General features: G+C 42.5%; 1 protein-coding gene across 2 annotated transcripts in view; it reads left to right on the top strand.

Moving 5' to 3' along the window:
* LOC133413996 (inactive tyrosine-protein kinase PRAG1) overlaps positions 1-14,449 on the top strand; it is a 29,371-nt gene extending 14,922 nt beyond the window's left edge. For both annotated transcript variants that reach the window (XM_061698995.1, XM_061698994.1), the window contains exons 4-7: positions 5,700-5,845; positions 8,019-8,782; positions 9,974-10,618; positions 11,904-14,449. In XM_061698995.1, the coding sequence (XP_061554979.1) occupies positions 5,700-5,845; positions 8,019-8,782; positions 9,974-10,618; positions 11,904-12,341 (1,993 nt within the window). In that variant the 3' untranslated portion in view covers positions 12,342-14,449. The remainder of the gene's footprint in view (positions 1-5,699; positions 5,846-8,018; positions 8,783-9,973; positions 10,619-11,903) is intronic.
* The last annotated feature ends 1,383 nt before the right edge of the window (positions 14,450-15,832 follow it).

The raw sequence follows: 15,832 nt of genomic DNA, 5'->3' as shown, positions 1-15,832 counted from the left end.
TACAGTAGAAGATGGATGGAAGGATGGACGAACAACACGGTCTACACTATACTTCTCAGTTTGTGCAGTTGCAAACTTAATGACAAATTTTAGTCCTTGTGTTACATTTAGCAATTAACTCTCGTCAGTGTTCTGTGTTTATAGAATACTTGAGTATATTTTGTTTTAATCTCTTTAAAAGCTCTGCTTTTCATTGTTAATTCTGGGGCTACTGTGTTTATTCTTAAATGAGCAAGAAAAAGACTACTGCAAAGACTTACCCTTCTTCTATTAGATATTGCAACAACATACGTTTTAACAAAACATACAGATTGTCCCATAATCGCTATATTGCAATACAGCGAACCCGTGCCATTCGTGAGGGATAGGGACTGAGCCCTGCGGCGAATAGTGAAAATTAGCGACTAATTTATGCCCACCCAAAAAGGTTTTGAATTGTCTCCAGATCACACACCCAAAAGATTTGACAAGGCTATGGCTTGACAAAATCACCACCCCTCAGATGGTGCCAAAGCAGTATTTTCTTTACGCATAGTTTTTGCCTGAGCACAAAAACAAGGAATAGGTGAGGTTTTTTTTTATAGCAAAGAACAGATCGGTTCCCCTCCAGAAAATCACAAATGCAGGTGTTTGTTGTTATTGCTGGCAAAATGCACTAATAAAGTCCCCCCCAAATGTCCTGCTTGTCCAACTAGGGTATTCAAAAGGTTGCCAACTAGTGGTTTGGCATTCCTATTACAGCAGTATCAGTTATTTTCCCAGTCAACTGGGAATGTTTTGAGAAGGTTGTGATCGGTGCATGAAACTTTCAACGACTCAACTTTTTTTTATGGGTAAACGCTTTATCATCTATCCTCTGTTGGTTGTGCCTTTTCAGTTCTTCCTGTGAGGATTTTTAGTGTCTTATCCAACAAGTTGATACGCTTGCATGTGCCCCATGATGCATGATGATGTGTTGAATCATTTAAAAGCCACAGATGGTTCCGGAAGTGAGAGTTTGACTAAACCGTAAAAAAATACACTTTCTTGTCATTTCTAGTTCCGTGTTAATCACTTGCTTAAAAGTCATCTGCAGGTGTGTGTGCGTGAATTGTTTGCACTGTGCAATATGTGTGTGAGGGTGTATAAGTTCGTAAAAGGCTTCAAGAGAGAGTCAGCTGGTCAGTTGAAGATAGCCAAAGGGGAGGGGGCTCTGCTGAGCAGATTGTTGCCCAGGGCAACACCCAAACTGTCCCACTCTGGCAGTGACACTGTCCACCAATAGCAGTAGAATTAATAGATCGGGCAATTCATCACTTGCAACGTGAGCGGTCACCATACAGGAGCGCTTGATTTGGGATCTTTAAATACAGCTATGACCCGGGTGGTGCCAGGGTTATGTTACATATTATGTGGGGCTTTAGAGAGCCACCAGGCTGATCCTGAAGCTTCTTGTTTGTTTTGGCGGGGTGGCGCCTGCCAGTCGGACTCTTCATTGTGAGGTAGGCAGCTTTGTCTTTGAAGATGCTGAAATTGTGTCGGAGGGCTCCACAGGCCCGGACATTAGGTACATGCTGCATGCTACAGTGTGATCCAATGCGAGAGATGTAATGAGAGGGGTTATTTTAACAATGTTTGTTATTTGGTTTGTCAAAGGATTGCACAAGTCAGAATTCTACAGTCATTTGAACCGGAATCTTCCAGGTAGTCACGCAAAATTGCAATTTCAACATGCAGGAGTTCACCAGACCTCAGCTAGCGAGCATCAAAGTTTAAACTTTAGTTTTTTCATTGGCTTTTTTGCAACACTTACATTAAAACGGTCTGGAGACTGGCTAAGCCACTCCAGGACCTTGAAATGCTTCTTACGAAGCCACTCCTTCGTTGCCCGGGCACTGTGTTTGGGATCATTGTGATGCTAAAAGACCCAGCCACGTTTCATCTTCAATGGCCTTGCTGATAGGAGGTTTTCACTCAAAATCACGCGATACATGGCCCCATTCATTCTTTCCGTTACACGAACGGATCAGTCATCCTGGTCCCTCTGCAGAAAAACTGCTCCAAAGCATGATCTTTCCACCCCCATGTTTCACAGTCGGTATGGTGTTCTTTCGATGCAAGTCAGCATTCTTTCTCCTCCAAACACAACAAATTGAGTTCTTACCAAAAAGTTCTATTTTGGTTTCATCTGACCTGTTGACATTCTCCAAATCCTCTTCTGGATCATCCAAATGCTCTCCAGCAAACCTCAGACAGGCCTGGACATGTACTGGCTTAAGCAGGAGACATGTCTGGCACTGCAGGATTTGAGTCCCTGGCGGCGTAGTTTGTTACTGATGGTAGCCTTTGTTACTTTGCTCCCAGCTCTCTGCAGGTCATTCACTAGGTCCCCCCCATGTGGTTTTGTGATTTTTGCTCACCGTTCTTGTGATCATTTTGACTCCATGGGGTGAGAGCTCCATGGAGCTCCAGATTGTGGGAGATTATCAGTGGTCTTGTCTGTCTTCGGTTTTCTAACAATTGCTCTCACAGTTGATTTCTTCACACCAAGCTGCTTACCTATTGCAGATTCAGAATAGGTCTACAATTTTGTTTCTGGTGTCCTTTGACAGCGCTTTAGTCTTGGCCATAGTGGAGTTTGGAGTGTGCCTGTTGGAAGTTGTGGACAGGAGTCTTTTATACTCATAACGAGTTCAAACAGGTGCCGTTAATACAGGTAACGGGTGGAGCCAGAAATCGTGCTTGTTTGTCGGTGACCAAATGCTTATTTTCCACCCTAACTTGCTCATAAATTCTTTAAAAATCAGATTTCATTTTCTGGATTTTTAAAAAAAAAATTCCCCCTCATTTTGTCTCGATGAGGTAACCCGCAACCCTAGTGAGGGGACGTGGTAAAGAAGATGGCTATGTGAGGTATACCTATGAAAATTACAGGCCTCTCTCATCTTTTTAAGTGGGAGTACTTGCACAATTGGTCGTTGACTGAATACTTTTTTGCCCCATTGTAACTGATATTTATAGGGAAAACTGTCTCTTAAAGGTGCCGTATTTTACCTGACCAACTTCTAGTATTTGGGATGTAATTTTGTCGCTATGGTGCCTCAGTAAACATGTGAAATATGAATTAAAATCGTCCACGCATTCCTGAGTTCCAGACGTTTTTCTGCCGAAAGGCCTGAAGTCATTTGTATTTCTCAAGCTTATCAACTACGTCATTGGTGAAGATCTCCGCCTACCTCTCCTCTCTGAGGCAGCTGCGCTGTCAACATAACACATGCTCTCACAATTGGCCGTTCTACAGGCAACCAATCGGAGAAAAATATGGACAAAGTGGATACGAAACCAAGGTGTTGTTTTGAAATGAAATTGACACTTTTATACTAAGTCCATGTTACAAAGATTCACTGTATGGATGTCCTAATAACCAAAATATGGGACCTTTAATTCACGAGCATTAAAAGGTGGATGTATTTAGCTTTTTCTTGGGCTTCGTGGGACCTCAGTTAAGTGACCGCCCCCCCCCCCCCCCAAAAAAAAAAGATCACATAATTTAGATTTTTATATTTTGACACTTTCTAGAAAAATGCAGAATTCTTCCAACATTTTCCAGAAAATATGTACAAAACCTCTGAGTCTGAACATTGTTTACGTCATGTGAGAGTTTAACTCGTTTAACTCGTTTTTAACACTTTTTCGAGGCGCAGTGAAAAGTTAAGACAAAAGAAGAACATCCACCGGAGGAACCTGCAGTCCTACTGATAGTCTTTGCAAAGCTTGTGTGCTTTTATCAAGTTGTGGCGTCACATTGTGTCTCTCCTCCGAAATTCTGAGTCAGCCCAAATTCTTTCCAAACTCCACCTTGCTCAAATCCCATAAAGTGTGTAATTATTTAATGTATTGGGCGCGATAACCTCACACACACACCTTTCTTTAGTCACGACTCAGTGTTGTACAGCAGTTTCACATCATCACACCGCCTTCAGTTCATATCGTTTCACTGTTTAACAGTGCGTCTGAAAGTAATGTGTAATTTACTGCAAGATGCCTGTGTACACTGTAAAACTAGGTCAGTGTGGTCAAAGGATTGTAACTGACAAGCTTGTGGGCTGTCTTTTTATAGCAAAGAAAGTGTTGGTATCTGTTAGGAGGAAATGTGCAATTAGGATGTTGATTAAGTGCTATTTGGGCTAACAGCGGACATCCCCAAAATAAACAGGACAAACATCCTGGCGAGTTGTGCATTTTTATGTTGTGACGACATTTGTAGCTACTGTTTATTTTAACACTAGCCACTAATTTGTTGCCACGTTTCAGGAATCGGCCTTCCTGAAACCTGTGCATACTTTTCATTGCAACCTTTGATTTTTCTGTTGTTTTATGATACATATAAGGTGTAATTGAAAAACAAAAAAAACAAAATGGTGCCTGGCAGGATATATTATTGACATCTACAGCCATGCTACTGTATTTCCTCAAATGACGGCCTACACTCTTATTGACACCATACCCTAATTATTGCCTGATTATTGTATTTGAGTTTATTTTTTTATCTTTTCATATTCCTTTTTTAAAACAATTATGTATATATTATAATAAAAATATAATTACACACATAAATATTTATAATAAAACAATTATATTAAAGCATGATGTATATTGTAATGAAAATAGGAATTTTGTTTTTTAATCAATGTTGAAAAAGGAAAAAATCTATTTAATACACATTAGAATGCATTTCTACAAATTACAGAAATGTTTGTACATAGTAATTTTATATTGAATTACATATATATAATTATACATATAAATATTTATAATAAAAATAATTATATTAAAGCATGATGTGTATAATGCAAATAGGAATTTTGTTTTTTAATGAATATGTTGAAAAAGGAAAAAATCTACATTTCTACAAATAATTACATAAATGTTTGTACATAGTAATTTTATACTGAATTACATTTAATTCAACATTGATAATTCATTTAAAAATAACAAAATAATAATAATAATAATAAAATAAAAAATAAAAATAATGCAAAATACTGTATAATTGAATAAAATTTACACAAGTAAATGATTTCACCTTAATAGTCCCTACAGTTACGTAATAAAAACACCCTGAGCCACTTTAATGTAAATATTAATTTCTCAGTTTTCTGACATTTTACATGAAACCCTATAATGTTAAAGCATTAAAAACAGAGCCTTGTAGGAGAGTTTCAGGGCTGTGCTCATCCTCCCACGGCTAACAGGCAGCGTTTGACATTCTTTCCGCATTGAAAATCTTTTGTTTTGGAAACGTGCCTTTCAGAGACGTGCACAGACGTGCTTCGATTATACACCGTACACCTTTCACGGCGGCTCCTTTAGTGTCTAAAATGACAGTCCTCGTCATCTGCTGTTTTATGGCAGAATTGAAGGCAAAGGGCGAGAGATTAATGGGGCAGGAGTTGTTTTATGATGGAAGTGAGGGAGGGGTGGGATGGGACGCTGTTTGCCCGTGCCATTAGTGCCTCTGATTAGACAAGTGAGTGGCTGTCACTCACCCTAATTGGTCGCCTCGATTGGAAAGTCGGCACGTGCGCTGTTTTCAGAATTGGCAGTGGGAAGTCAGAGGATGAGGTTGTATGATACCAAATCAGGAAGTGACTATGCAAAAATCAAATGTGATTAGGGTGTGTTTTTCAATCGTGTCCTTGTGTCTGTTGTTACCGCAGAGCATCCGGTCACTTGAGCGGCAGCAACATGGAACTGAACCGCTGCACACAGCTAGGCTCACTGGAGAGTCCTGCCACATCCCCTCGAGACCTAGGCAGCGCCAGGCTACGGACCGCCTCCACCGACAGTCTGACTGCTGACGCGGGTGAGTCGCTTTTGATCGAGTGTCTGTTTTTCACAAGTCGACCCGCAAATTAGCTGGCTTCCAAAGCAGTATCAGAGGCGGAAAGCTACCTTAAGGGGCAATGACCAGAATGTGAAGTTTAACACCAGAGACTCAGATTCAGACAACTTTTTTGATCCCGGTGCGGTCTTTTCGTTTTCAACATCCAGGTCCACGTGCACTTTCAGCCCCAAAAGACAAATACAGAATGAACAATATCGTACAGGTCACAGCAAATCGTTTAAGGGGCCAGTTGCAAGAAGTGGAGAAACAATCAGCAATGGAACTCGCTGCCCAAGCCTGCTCAAGCTTTCTGCTAAAAGCAATTGTCACTGTCCCAGATGCTGAAGCCACCACGCATCTAATTATCTGAATGTGCAAAGCTGCCGCAGCTGTGTGAATGTGGCCTTGTAAATAGATGCCCTGTCTTGTGTCACGGCTCCAAAGCGCCATTTATTTGCGGCGTCGCTGTGTGAAAGAGGCTATTGTAACATTCGAGGATGTTGACAAAAATAAAAACTCATACTGACTTTAGCTTAACCCATTGCTGTGCCTTATCGCCTGATGTTCACAATATGTTCTGTATATGCTCCAAATCTCCATATTGCTGCATCAACCATTTTCTTGTTGCCCTTTTATTGTTGTGTCCTCTCAGATAAAATTGATCAAAAAGTAAATACAGATTACAGTGTCTCATTACAACCAATGTGTTTCCACAGTTTCCCAGCTGTACAATTTTGAGGTGAAAACCCGAAAGCCCCAACCCGATGGAAGTAGAGCCAATCCAGTAGAAAAAAAGTGGCCATTCAATTGAAATTGTATGGTCATCTTTGGTTTTGTGGTCAGAAAATTGACAGAGAAGTGGACTGTCAAGAGTCATAAAGAGGAACAAGGAGACAGACATATACAGTACGTTGTGAAGTGGAAGTCTTTTGCAGTTTGGGATGTTAAGGCAATGTGAAAAGTCATACACTTTTCACCCTCTTTTTCAAGTCTCGCTGAAATCAAACTGTTATTCTTATGTAAATGAGCCACTGCTCAACCATCCCATCCCCCTACGGTTCCAATGTGAGAACATATTTCATTCCATGGCGATAGCTACTTGTTAAGCACAAAGTCTGAAAAAGCGAGCACTAACAGCGAAATGGACGCATGCCCCCCATAAGTTGCAGTTACAGTATTTTCCTCGTGGAGGCAGCACTTCATTACCAAGATGCCAAATTGCACTTGATAACTGGTGAGCAGGCACTGCAAGACCCAAATATTTGTAAACAAGCAATTTAAAAGGCACCCAAAAACTAAATGGGTACAAAGGACAGAACCTTGAGGGATTCCAATTCAAATGAAAGTTACATCACCAGTAAATCATGACTAAACAATAATGAATCACGGGTTGGACAAGACCCCAGACCCCTGCATCTTAATACAGACATTTTAGACCATTGTATGCTTCCAATTTTGTGGGAATCGTTTACCTCGATGGGCTGACATTGTTTAGGCGAACTAATTAAGTCAGGTGTTCATGTGCGAATGGGAAATGTTTGCTGCTGTGTTTGACTATTCTGCTGCCCTTTGACGAGAGTAAAACTGCGCACAGACAAGTAGAGGAACTCCCAAGGTTTTATTGTGCCTGTCATCTTATCTCTTCCTCTTTCACACCATGTTGTGACTGAGACTAGCCGCCAGGAATCACTTTTATAACCTCGCCAAAGACTTAAAAAGTGCAACGAGCAGCATCTGTTGCTTATTTTTAGGTTAAAATGTCTCTTGCATTTGCTGTGACTTCCTGGCTTCCAGCGTCGTTTGAAGATATAATTATGGGGTCTGATAACAAGGGGGAAACGGGGATTGGCTACATCTTCCTCACAGTAACTGGAGGCCGTACCACTAAATTACCTCAGTGTCTGACTCCTCCAGCTCTAAAAGTCACCACATAGTCTCAATTTGCGAATGTCCCGATTGTGGATGGAATACGGAGTTTGGAATGTCTGTATTAGTCCTGGACTATGGAAGTTTCCAGCTCAATTACAGGCAAGAGGTAAGGGGATCTGAACAGAGATGAGTAGAGGGGGCGGGGGGGGAGAGATCTGTCGAAAGTGGATGCCCAAATCCTACAGATGCTTGAGTGAAACCATAATATCCCATCTCTCCTCAGGTTTTCGGGATCGATCTTGGTTGTCCTGCTCCTCTCCGTTCCTGAGAAGTCCGGTGGCGTCGGCGCCAGGTTCTCCGCGCCCTCCAACTTTTAGCATTACGGCCATCCAGCCGCCTCCACTGCCAGAGAAGAAGATTGTCAACCGCACCGTGTCAGCCCCCGACAGCGCCACTTCCAAAGCCTTTCTCCAGGCCTACCCTCGCCTCCTGTTCACCGGGTCGGAAAACAACGTGTGTAGACCTAATGACTCCAGCTGCCGGGCCAGTTTACCGTCCAGTCCAGTAGATACGAGACCCATTTTCTCCTCCAATGAGTCTCTGGAGCGCTGTCACGCTCCACTCGGCCGTCCCTCCAGATCCCGGACTTTGGACGAGCCTTTTAAGAATCATGGCCGTTTAGGTGTCCACTGCCGAAGCAGCATCACCTGCTCCTCCTCTCCTCAACTCAGCGCGCCCTTTTCCGCTTCCGAAGCAGGGCCGGCGCCCAACCTAGGCTCCAGTTTGCAGCTGCAGACCCTCCTGAGCAACATCGACAGTCGGGAGGGCGTGTATTCCAAGCTGGGCGGCCTCTACGCCGAGTCCCTGCGGCGCTTGGCTCTCAAATGCGAGGAGCACTTTACGGGCTCACAAAGGAACCGGAGGTTCGAGGAGAGCAACTGGTCTTTGTTCAGGCTGACGTCCAACAAGCCCAGCTGCAATGCGGGCGACGCCGTTTACTATTCCGCTGCCTGCGCCTCCGACCCCAGCAACTCATACGCCGTGAAGGTAATACACAAATACTTTGGATTTTGTCTTAGGGGTGAGTTGGGGTTGTTCAAGTTAAGAATGGTCTGCAGATTAAAATCAGGCGCCGGTCTTGTTTGTTCTGGGACTTCAGATGGATTGGTCCCACTAGGGCGCACACCATGGCTCCGATGTAAACACAACTGGAGGAGGGGTGTGTACTCAGTTGTTAGTGGCTCTTTGTCCAGTATTTGAAGCTGCAGCCCGGATGCCCCTCGGCCCGCTCATCATCCAGTTGAAATTACAATCAGATAAATCCTGTAAAACTTCAAATCATAGTCCAAGGCCACAGTGTTGTCTCACTCCCACTTTCTAAGAAGTCGTTTAAGAGTAATCCCGATCCTCCCATGGTGACTCAAAAGTTTGAATCCGGTGTTGACCACACACAAGGATGTGTTTACAATCGTAGGCCCTGTTTTCCGAGCAAATCGGGAATGGAGAAGTTCCTCTTAACACCTTTCACAGCACAGGAGACATCAGACAATTCAGCCTTTGCTGTCTTTTATTGCAAGGGAGAGAAAATACTCAAATTCGTCCCAATTATTAGTATGTTTGTACCCCACTTTTGGGGTTAGTATAGTGATACCAGAATTCTTAAAAAAAAAAAAAAAAAAAACTCCTGTTATGACTAAATGCTCAGTTGGGGATTAAGTTAAGATATGCATCAAATGGCATTGGGCCTCATTCACTAATAAATGTGTATATGCGCACACACACTAATGCAGATACACTGTACAAGCACTTAAGGGAGCGAGGGTAAAAGGAATGTGTAGTGTCCTTATTTAGGACATTAGTCAACTCATTAGCCAATTCCTGTTTTGATGTATTATCTTTAATGTTACTTTTATTGTTTGTTTTGTTTTGTTTTTCAAAAGCTGATCCTGCATTATTTGACGGTCTGAGGAGCTTCTGAAGTTCGCAAAGTACGAACATATCGATGAATCACACGTTTGTGTATCAAACTTGCGTACGCACGATTAAGCACAAATTTGTGCGTATGCATGGTTAGTGAATGAGGCCCATTGCTTTCAACTGAATTGCCATTGACCTTGAAACCTTGAATTCATTTGTGTTTTTTGGTTGCCCTACCTTTTGCCCGTCTGTAAAAACCTCCTCTCTCTCGTGATCCTTTCTTCTTCCTCTCCTCGACGCCGCCTCCTCCTGCCTCGTCAGATCTGCAAGAGTCCGTCCGCGGAGGCCAAGCAGGGCCGCCTGTACGGCCTGTCGGTGCAACAGAGTATGCCCCCGCACTTCAACCTCCAGCAGGACTGTGGCCACTTCCTGGCGTGCGTCCCCCAGAGCATGCTGCCCCCCGACCAGGCGGCATCGGAGCGAGAGCGGGTGGTGGTCATCGTTCCCGAGATCCCGCGGCAGACGGCGGCCGACTTCGCCCGAGAGTTCGAGGCCTTCCACAAAAGCCAGCCGGAGGTTTACGAGCGCCGTGTCTGCTTCCTGCTGCTGCAGCTGTGCCACGGCCTGGAGCACCTGAAGGAGCACGGGGTGACGCACCGCCACCTGTGCCTGGAGAACCTGCTACTGGTTCCTTACCCACCGGCCCCGCCCCCGCCCACCCAGCAGACCGAGATGAGCGAGGCTTTTAGTCAGCGACACCTCCCTCGCCTCCTCATCAGCAACTTCGCCAAGGCCAAGCGGCGCACAGCCGAGGACACCGCATCCGCCAGCGTGGACCCTCGCGTCAAGCGGGACCATGCTCGCCTGGCGCCCGAGATCGTGTCCGCTGCCCAGTACCGCAAATTCGACGAGTTCCAGACGGGCATCCTTATCTACGAGCTCCTCCACCAGCACAACCCCTTTGAGGTGAGCCCTGAAGGAGCTTGACGACCGCCGAGTATATGACTTTTGATTGGAAAATATACAACTTTTTATCTAAGCAATAGATGACTTTAAATTACATTACTTTCTTCTCGAAAATGTATGACAAAAAAAATGGCAACCTTTGAGTAAAAAACAAACAAAAATAAAAAAAAGACAATTCATTTTCATTTTCCGTACCACTTATCCTCACGCGGCAGAGCTCAAAGAACGAAATCATTTCATAAACTAACTCAGTTCATTACGTTTACTGAAAAGATTTGTGTTCTTTTGAACAAAACGTTCGCAAACGAAACAACACTATATCAGGAGTCCGATTTAAAATACAGGTTTATCGCAACCAAGTCCGCTCTGATACAGATACGGTCGTATATTGCGGCTCGACACAGGCAGAACTACTTTTACGGAGTTCAAAGTCTACTCTCATTGAGGAGCTACGGAACGGCAGTCTGGTTTGGCTGCCTACAACAACTCCGACTACCACGCCTCCATATATACATGCATATATATATATATATATACACACACACACACATGCATATATATATATATATATGTATTCAACTTCAATGTATTACTTTAATTCCAATTTGTGAAATTGTGCAAATGGTCTTACTCTTAGAATAAGACAAAAAGTCAGCTGGGACCCCTTGTCAACCATTGCTTTTGGCTTAAAATTAGCTGTAATATCTTATTGAGAAAAAGTTTATTTTGACTTGCACTGAGATTACTTGACTCCTGCAAAGCTGTCTTATCAAGATGTACAACTCATCAGGGGCTTATTATACAAATAAATAAATAAATAAATGCTTGAAAATACAGAACCATCCATCCATTTTCTGAGCCGCTTTTCCTCACTAGGGTCGCGGGCATGCTGGAGCCTATCCCAGCTGTCATCTTGCAGGAGGCGGGGTACACCCTGAACTGGTTGCTAGCCAATCGCAGGGCACATACAAACAAACACCACTCGCACTCACATTCACACCTACGGGCAATTTGGCGTTTCCAATTCATGCATTTTTTGGGATGTGGGAGGAAACCGGAGTGCCCGGAGAAAACCCACGCAGGCACGGGGAGAACATGCAAACGCCACACAGGCGGGGCCGGGGATTGAACCCGGGCCCTCAGAACTGTGAGGCTGACGCTCTAACCAGTCGACCACCGTGCCGCCAAAATACAGAACCTTATTCTAAAATTGCAACATTCTTTCAGTTTGTACAATTATGAGTTTAATCTTACGTGTAAATATTTGTCCGTTTACTCCTCGGAGGTGAGTCCGGCCCTGAAGGAGCAGGACTACCGCTGCGAAGACTTGCCGACCATCCCTCCCGTGTCGCTGTACTCCGCTGGCCTCCAGAGGCTGGCTCGGCTCCTGCTTCAACCGGACCCCATCAAGCGCATCCACATCCAGGACGCCAAGCGCATTCTGCAGAGCCTCCTGTGGGGGCCAAGGAAGGACCTGCTGGATCAGCAGTGGGAGAAGCGGGGGCCGGGCAGCGGCGGGCCGGGGGCGGACGCGGCCCGCCACGAGGGCCTCCTCAACTGGCTGGACGTGAAGCGAGCGCTGCTCATGATGAAGTTCGCCGAGCGGTCGCTGGAACCCGAGCGCAACGCCGAGCTGGAGGACTGGCTGTGCTGCCAGTACTTCTCCTCAGCCCACCCTCTGGCGCTGTGTCACACCGCCGAACTGCTCTACTCTCTCAAGTGACGGGCTGCCGGTGCTCTGGGAACCTGACTGATACACTGTTTGGACAAGAGTATTGGGACACGTAGCCTCAAAATGTCTCAAGGCAGAGTCCCCCGAGGTTTTGTCCTTGGTCCCCACTGGTTCATTTACTGTTTTGATTTTCTTTTTTTTGCGGCCCAAAATGTGTGGTGATTTTCTACTTCTTCAAAAGGAGACACTGTGAACATAACTTCCTCATTACCGCTACCGAGCGTCCACATTTATCCTGCCACTTTTTTTCCAAACTCATATGGTTGAAATTATTAAGGAATATTAGGGCCAAACTAAAAAGAAAAGAAAATGACCGTTCAAGACCTACGTCATAAACCTACGAGAAAAAAAGGTGTCTTTTAGAAGAAGAGTTGTATGCACTGTTACTCGCTGGGGATTGGGTCAGAGCCCTGCCTACAAAGATTTAGAATTGCCTGTCGATGCCACAAGATGGCGGCGAAGAAATATTTTTCTATGAGACAGGGCTATGGCCTGAAGAAATGAAGCTCTTCCCCTCACTTCCAAGTAGTTCCTTGGCACCAAGATCCTACAAGGCTGCCAAAAGAATAAAAGTATTGCCTGAGCACAGCAGCAAAATAGGTGAGAATACAATAGAGGATGGCTTCCCCCCAAAAAATCTGGATCGTTGAAAATTGCAAATATCCTTTGGGGAATGTTGTATTTTTTAGATTATTCTCTGAATAGCTTGATTTTAAAGTTGTATTTTTATGAGGGGAAGTTCAGGAATGACATCAGAGGAGCAGTGTGTTTCCTGCGAACGGAAGAGTAATGTGGAGGCTCTCCTGAGGGAGTGGAATTTCCGAATAATCTGATAGTGATGTGACGAGTATTTCATTTTGTAATTTATGATTTCATTTAAAAACATTCAAATGAAAATTACAACTTTAATATCGTAAAGATACATCTTCTCTCATAATTAGACATTTGCATAAAACTACAACATAAATCTCGAATATGTACCATTTTTTTCTCAAGAAAATATGAAAACAATTGTCAACTATTTCCTCAAAAATGTAAACTTGTTTTGAATGTACGACTGTAATCAAGGATGACATGACAGGATGATATGACAATTTTGAAAATGTACAACTTTTTCCCAAATATTTTTTCCATCGAAATATACAGCTTTACTGTCATATAATTACAACTATAATTTTGAATATATAACTAATCTTGAAAAAAAGTGTGTGTATATATATATATATATATATATAAAAAAAAATGTAATCTACAGTAACTTTTTTTATACTCCGAAATTCCGATTAATCTCAAAACATATTCCTCGTTAAAGGACCTTTTTTCTTTAAAAATACAAAAAAAAATTCGCATACAACTCTTTTTCTCAAATGCATGACTTGGAAAATATGCCGTTTTTTTTTTTCTCGTAAAATGACGTAGTTAATTTTTTTCTTTTCTTTTCAGGATGGTCTTAATACTTGTTGGAATGAAATGTAGTACGTACTGTACTGTGTGCGCGTTAGCTGATCTTGCGAATATTTGCCGCTGTTCTGTGCTGTATTTCAAGTATTACAATGTTTTCAAGGACTGCTGTGTCGTGTCGAAAATGGAACCTGATCCGTCGGAATGAAAAAATAAAGCATCCTTATCATGTTTTGATGGAATGATCTGCTGTACTGTCCTGTCGACGTGCAACGACTGCTCGCTCATCCGTCCTTATTCTGTTGACCCTGTGCCTTCAGTTCCTCGTGTGTGTTTGTGAAGCCAACATGTAAATATGGCTGGTGTTTTTTGTGTAACTGGATTTTCACAATAACACTCCTCTTTGGTTTTGTACAGTAGATTGTGAAAGAACAACCCAAGCAGGCCTTAAAAAAAAAGTCATGAAAATGAGCAGCAGTTCAAGGTCATATTTATGATGTCGTTTGTTATGGAAGTTTTTATTCATGGCAGCCTTGTTTTGTTTTACAAGTAGCAAACATTTGATTGATTCCTAATAAGTGGCTGGTGAGCGAGAGGTTAACAGGACTGCATGTACAGCATGTTGTTTTTTTAAACATCTCATGACTAATCATTTAAGTGTGTGTCTACCAATAAACCATTTATTTTCTCACTTGAAACCTTTTCATCATTGCTAATAGAAATGGGTCAGAAAAAAAACACTTGGATATTTACCCCTCGTTTGCTTGCATTATTTAGACTTCATTAAAGCCATACATTATTATTTGGGGGTAATCCAAAAAGCTTTGTTATTCTTTTAATGAATTATTAAATGGAAATAACATTTGCTGTATTTGACTCCATATAAACAAACATACAGAAATTAATATAGAATAAAATAATAATGTTTCAGTAAATCAAATATAACAGTTATGTTCTAATAAATATATTCAAATATAATTAAAATAGCAATTTTAAAATAGATTAACATTTAAATGTAATAAATTGATTTGAAGAAAATGTATTTTGTAATATATTTTGATATAATTATTAATTCCAATTGCATTTTTCATAAAATGTAATACAAAACAAAAATATACATTTTAACAAGCGTATGTATAAATGTGGTTGGGAATCTCTGGCGTGAGGCCGATTTGATACATATCTAGATACACAGGTAGCGACTTGATTTTAAAAAAATGCTATCCCGAGGGGCGGAACGATTCGATTCAATATGGGAATGACACGATTTTATTCTAAAAAAATATATATATACACAAATTAATTTGAGGGCTAATTCATAGGGGGGGATCTAAAGCCAATGTCGACCCAATATGGACGTATGTTATAGTGCACGCGACTGGTTAAGACATCTGCCTCACAGTTCTAAGGACCCGGATGCAAATCTGTTTTTTTTTTTTCCTGGGCACACCAGTTTTCTCCCAAGAAATACTCTATATCAATTATGTACATATATTAATACATATTAAGTACTAGGTTAAAGACTAAATCTTCTGTAGGTGTGTACAGGGTGTACCCCTCCTTTCGCCCAGAGTCAGCTGGGATAGGCCAGCTACCCTAGTGAGGATGAGCAACACAGAGAACGGATGGTTTGATGATATAGTGCCATCTTCCGGCTAAACCATCTCAATTGCTGATGGCTGCTCTCAGGGAACTGAATCGATCGCAACTGGACTTTTTCTGTTTGTTTTCAAAGACCTTTCGCCTCTCATCCGAGCAGGCTTCATCAATTCAAACAGAATAGTCCAGTTGCGATCGATTCACTGCCTTAAGAATGAAATGACTTGGATGAATGAGAATATTCACAGGTGTCTAATTATTTCACTTTTTCAAGAATAAAAAAACAAAAACATGCATTTGTCACCAAATGTAAAGTTTTAGATGAAAAAAACAATTGAAAATTATTCAAAACCATCTTGGCATAAGACGTGGCTTGGATGGCAGCATCCATCCATCCATTTTCAACACCGCTTATGCTGGTTAGGGTCGCGGGGCGCTGGAGCCTATCCCAGCTGACTTCGGGCGAAAGGCGGATTACAGCC

Source organism: Phycodurus eques, chromosome 15 (assembly GCF_024500275.1).
Source record: "Phycodurus eques isolate BA_2022a chromosome 15, UOR_Pequ_1.1, whole genome shotgun sequence".
In the NCBI taxonomy this organism is placed as follows: Eukaryota; Metazoa; Chordata; class Actinopteri; order Syngnathiformes; family Syngnathidae; genus Phycodurus; species Phycodurus eques.
The sequence above is the reverse complement of the archived record's forward strand: the minus strand, read 5'-3'. Positions and strand labels throughout refer to the sequence as shown.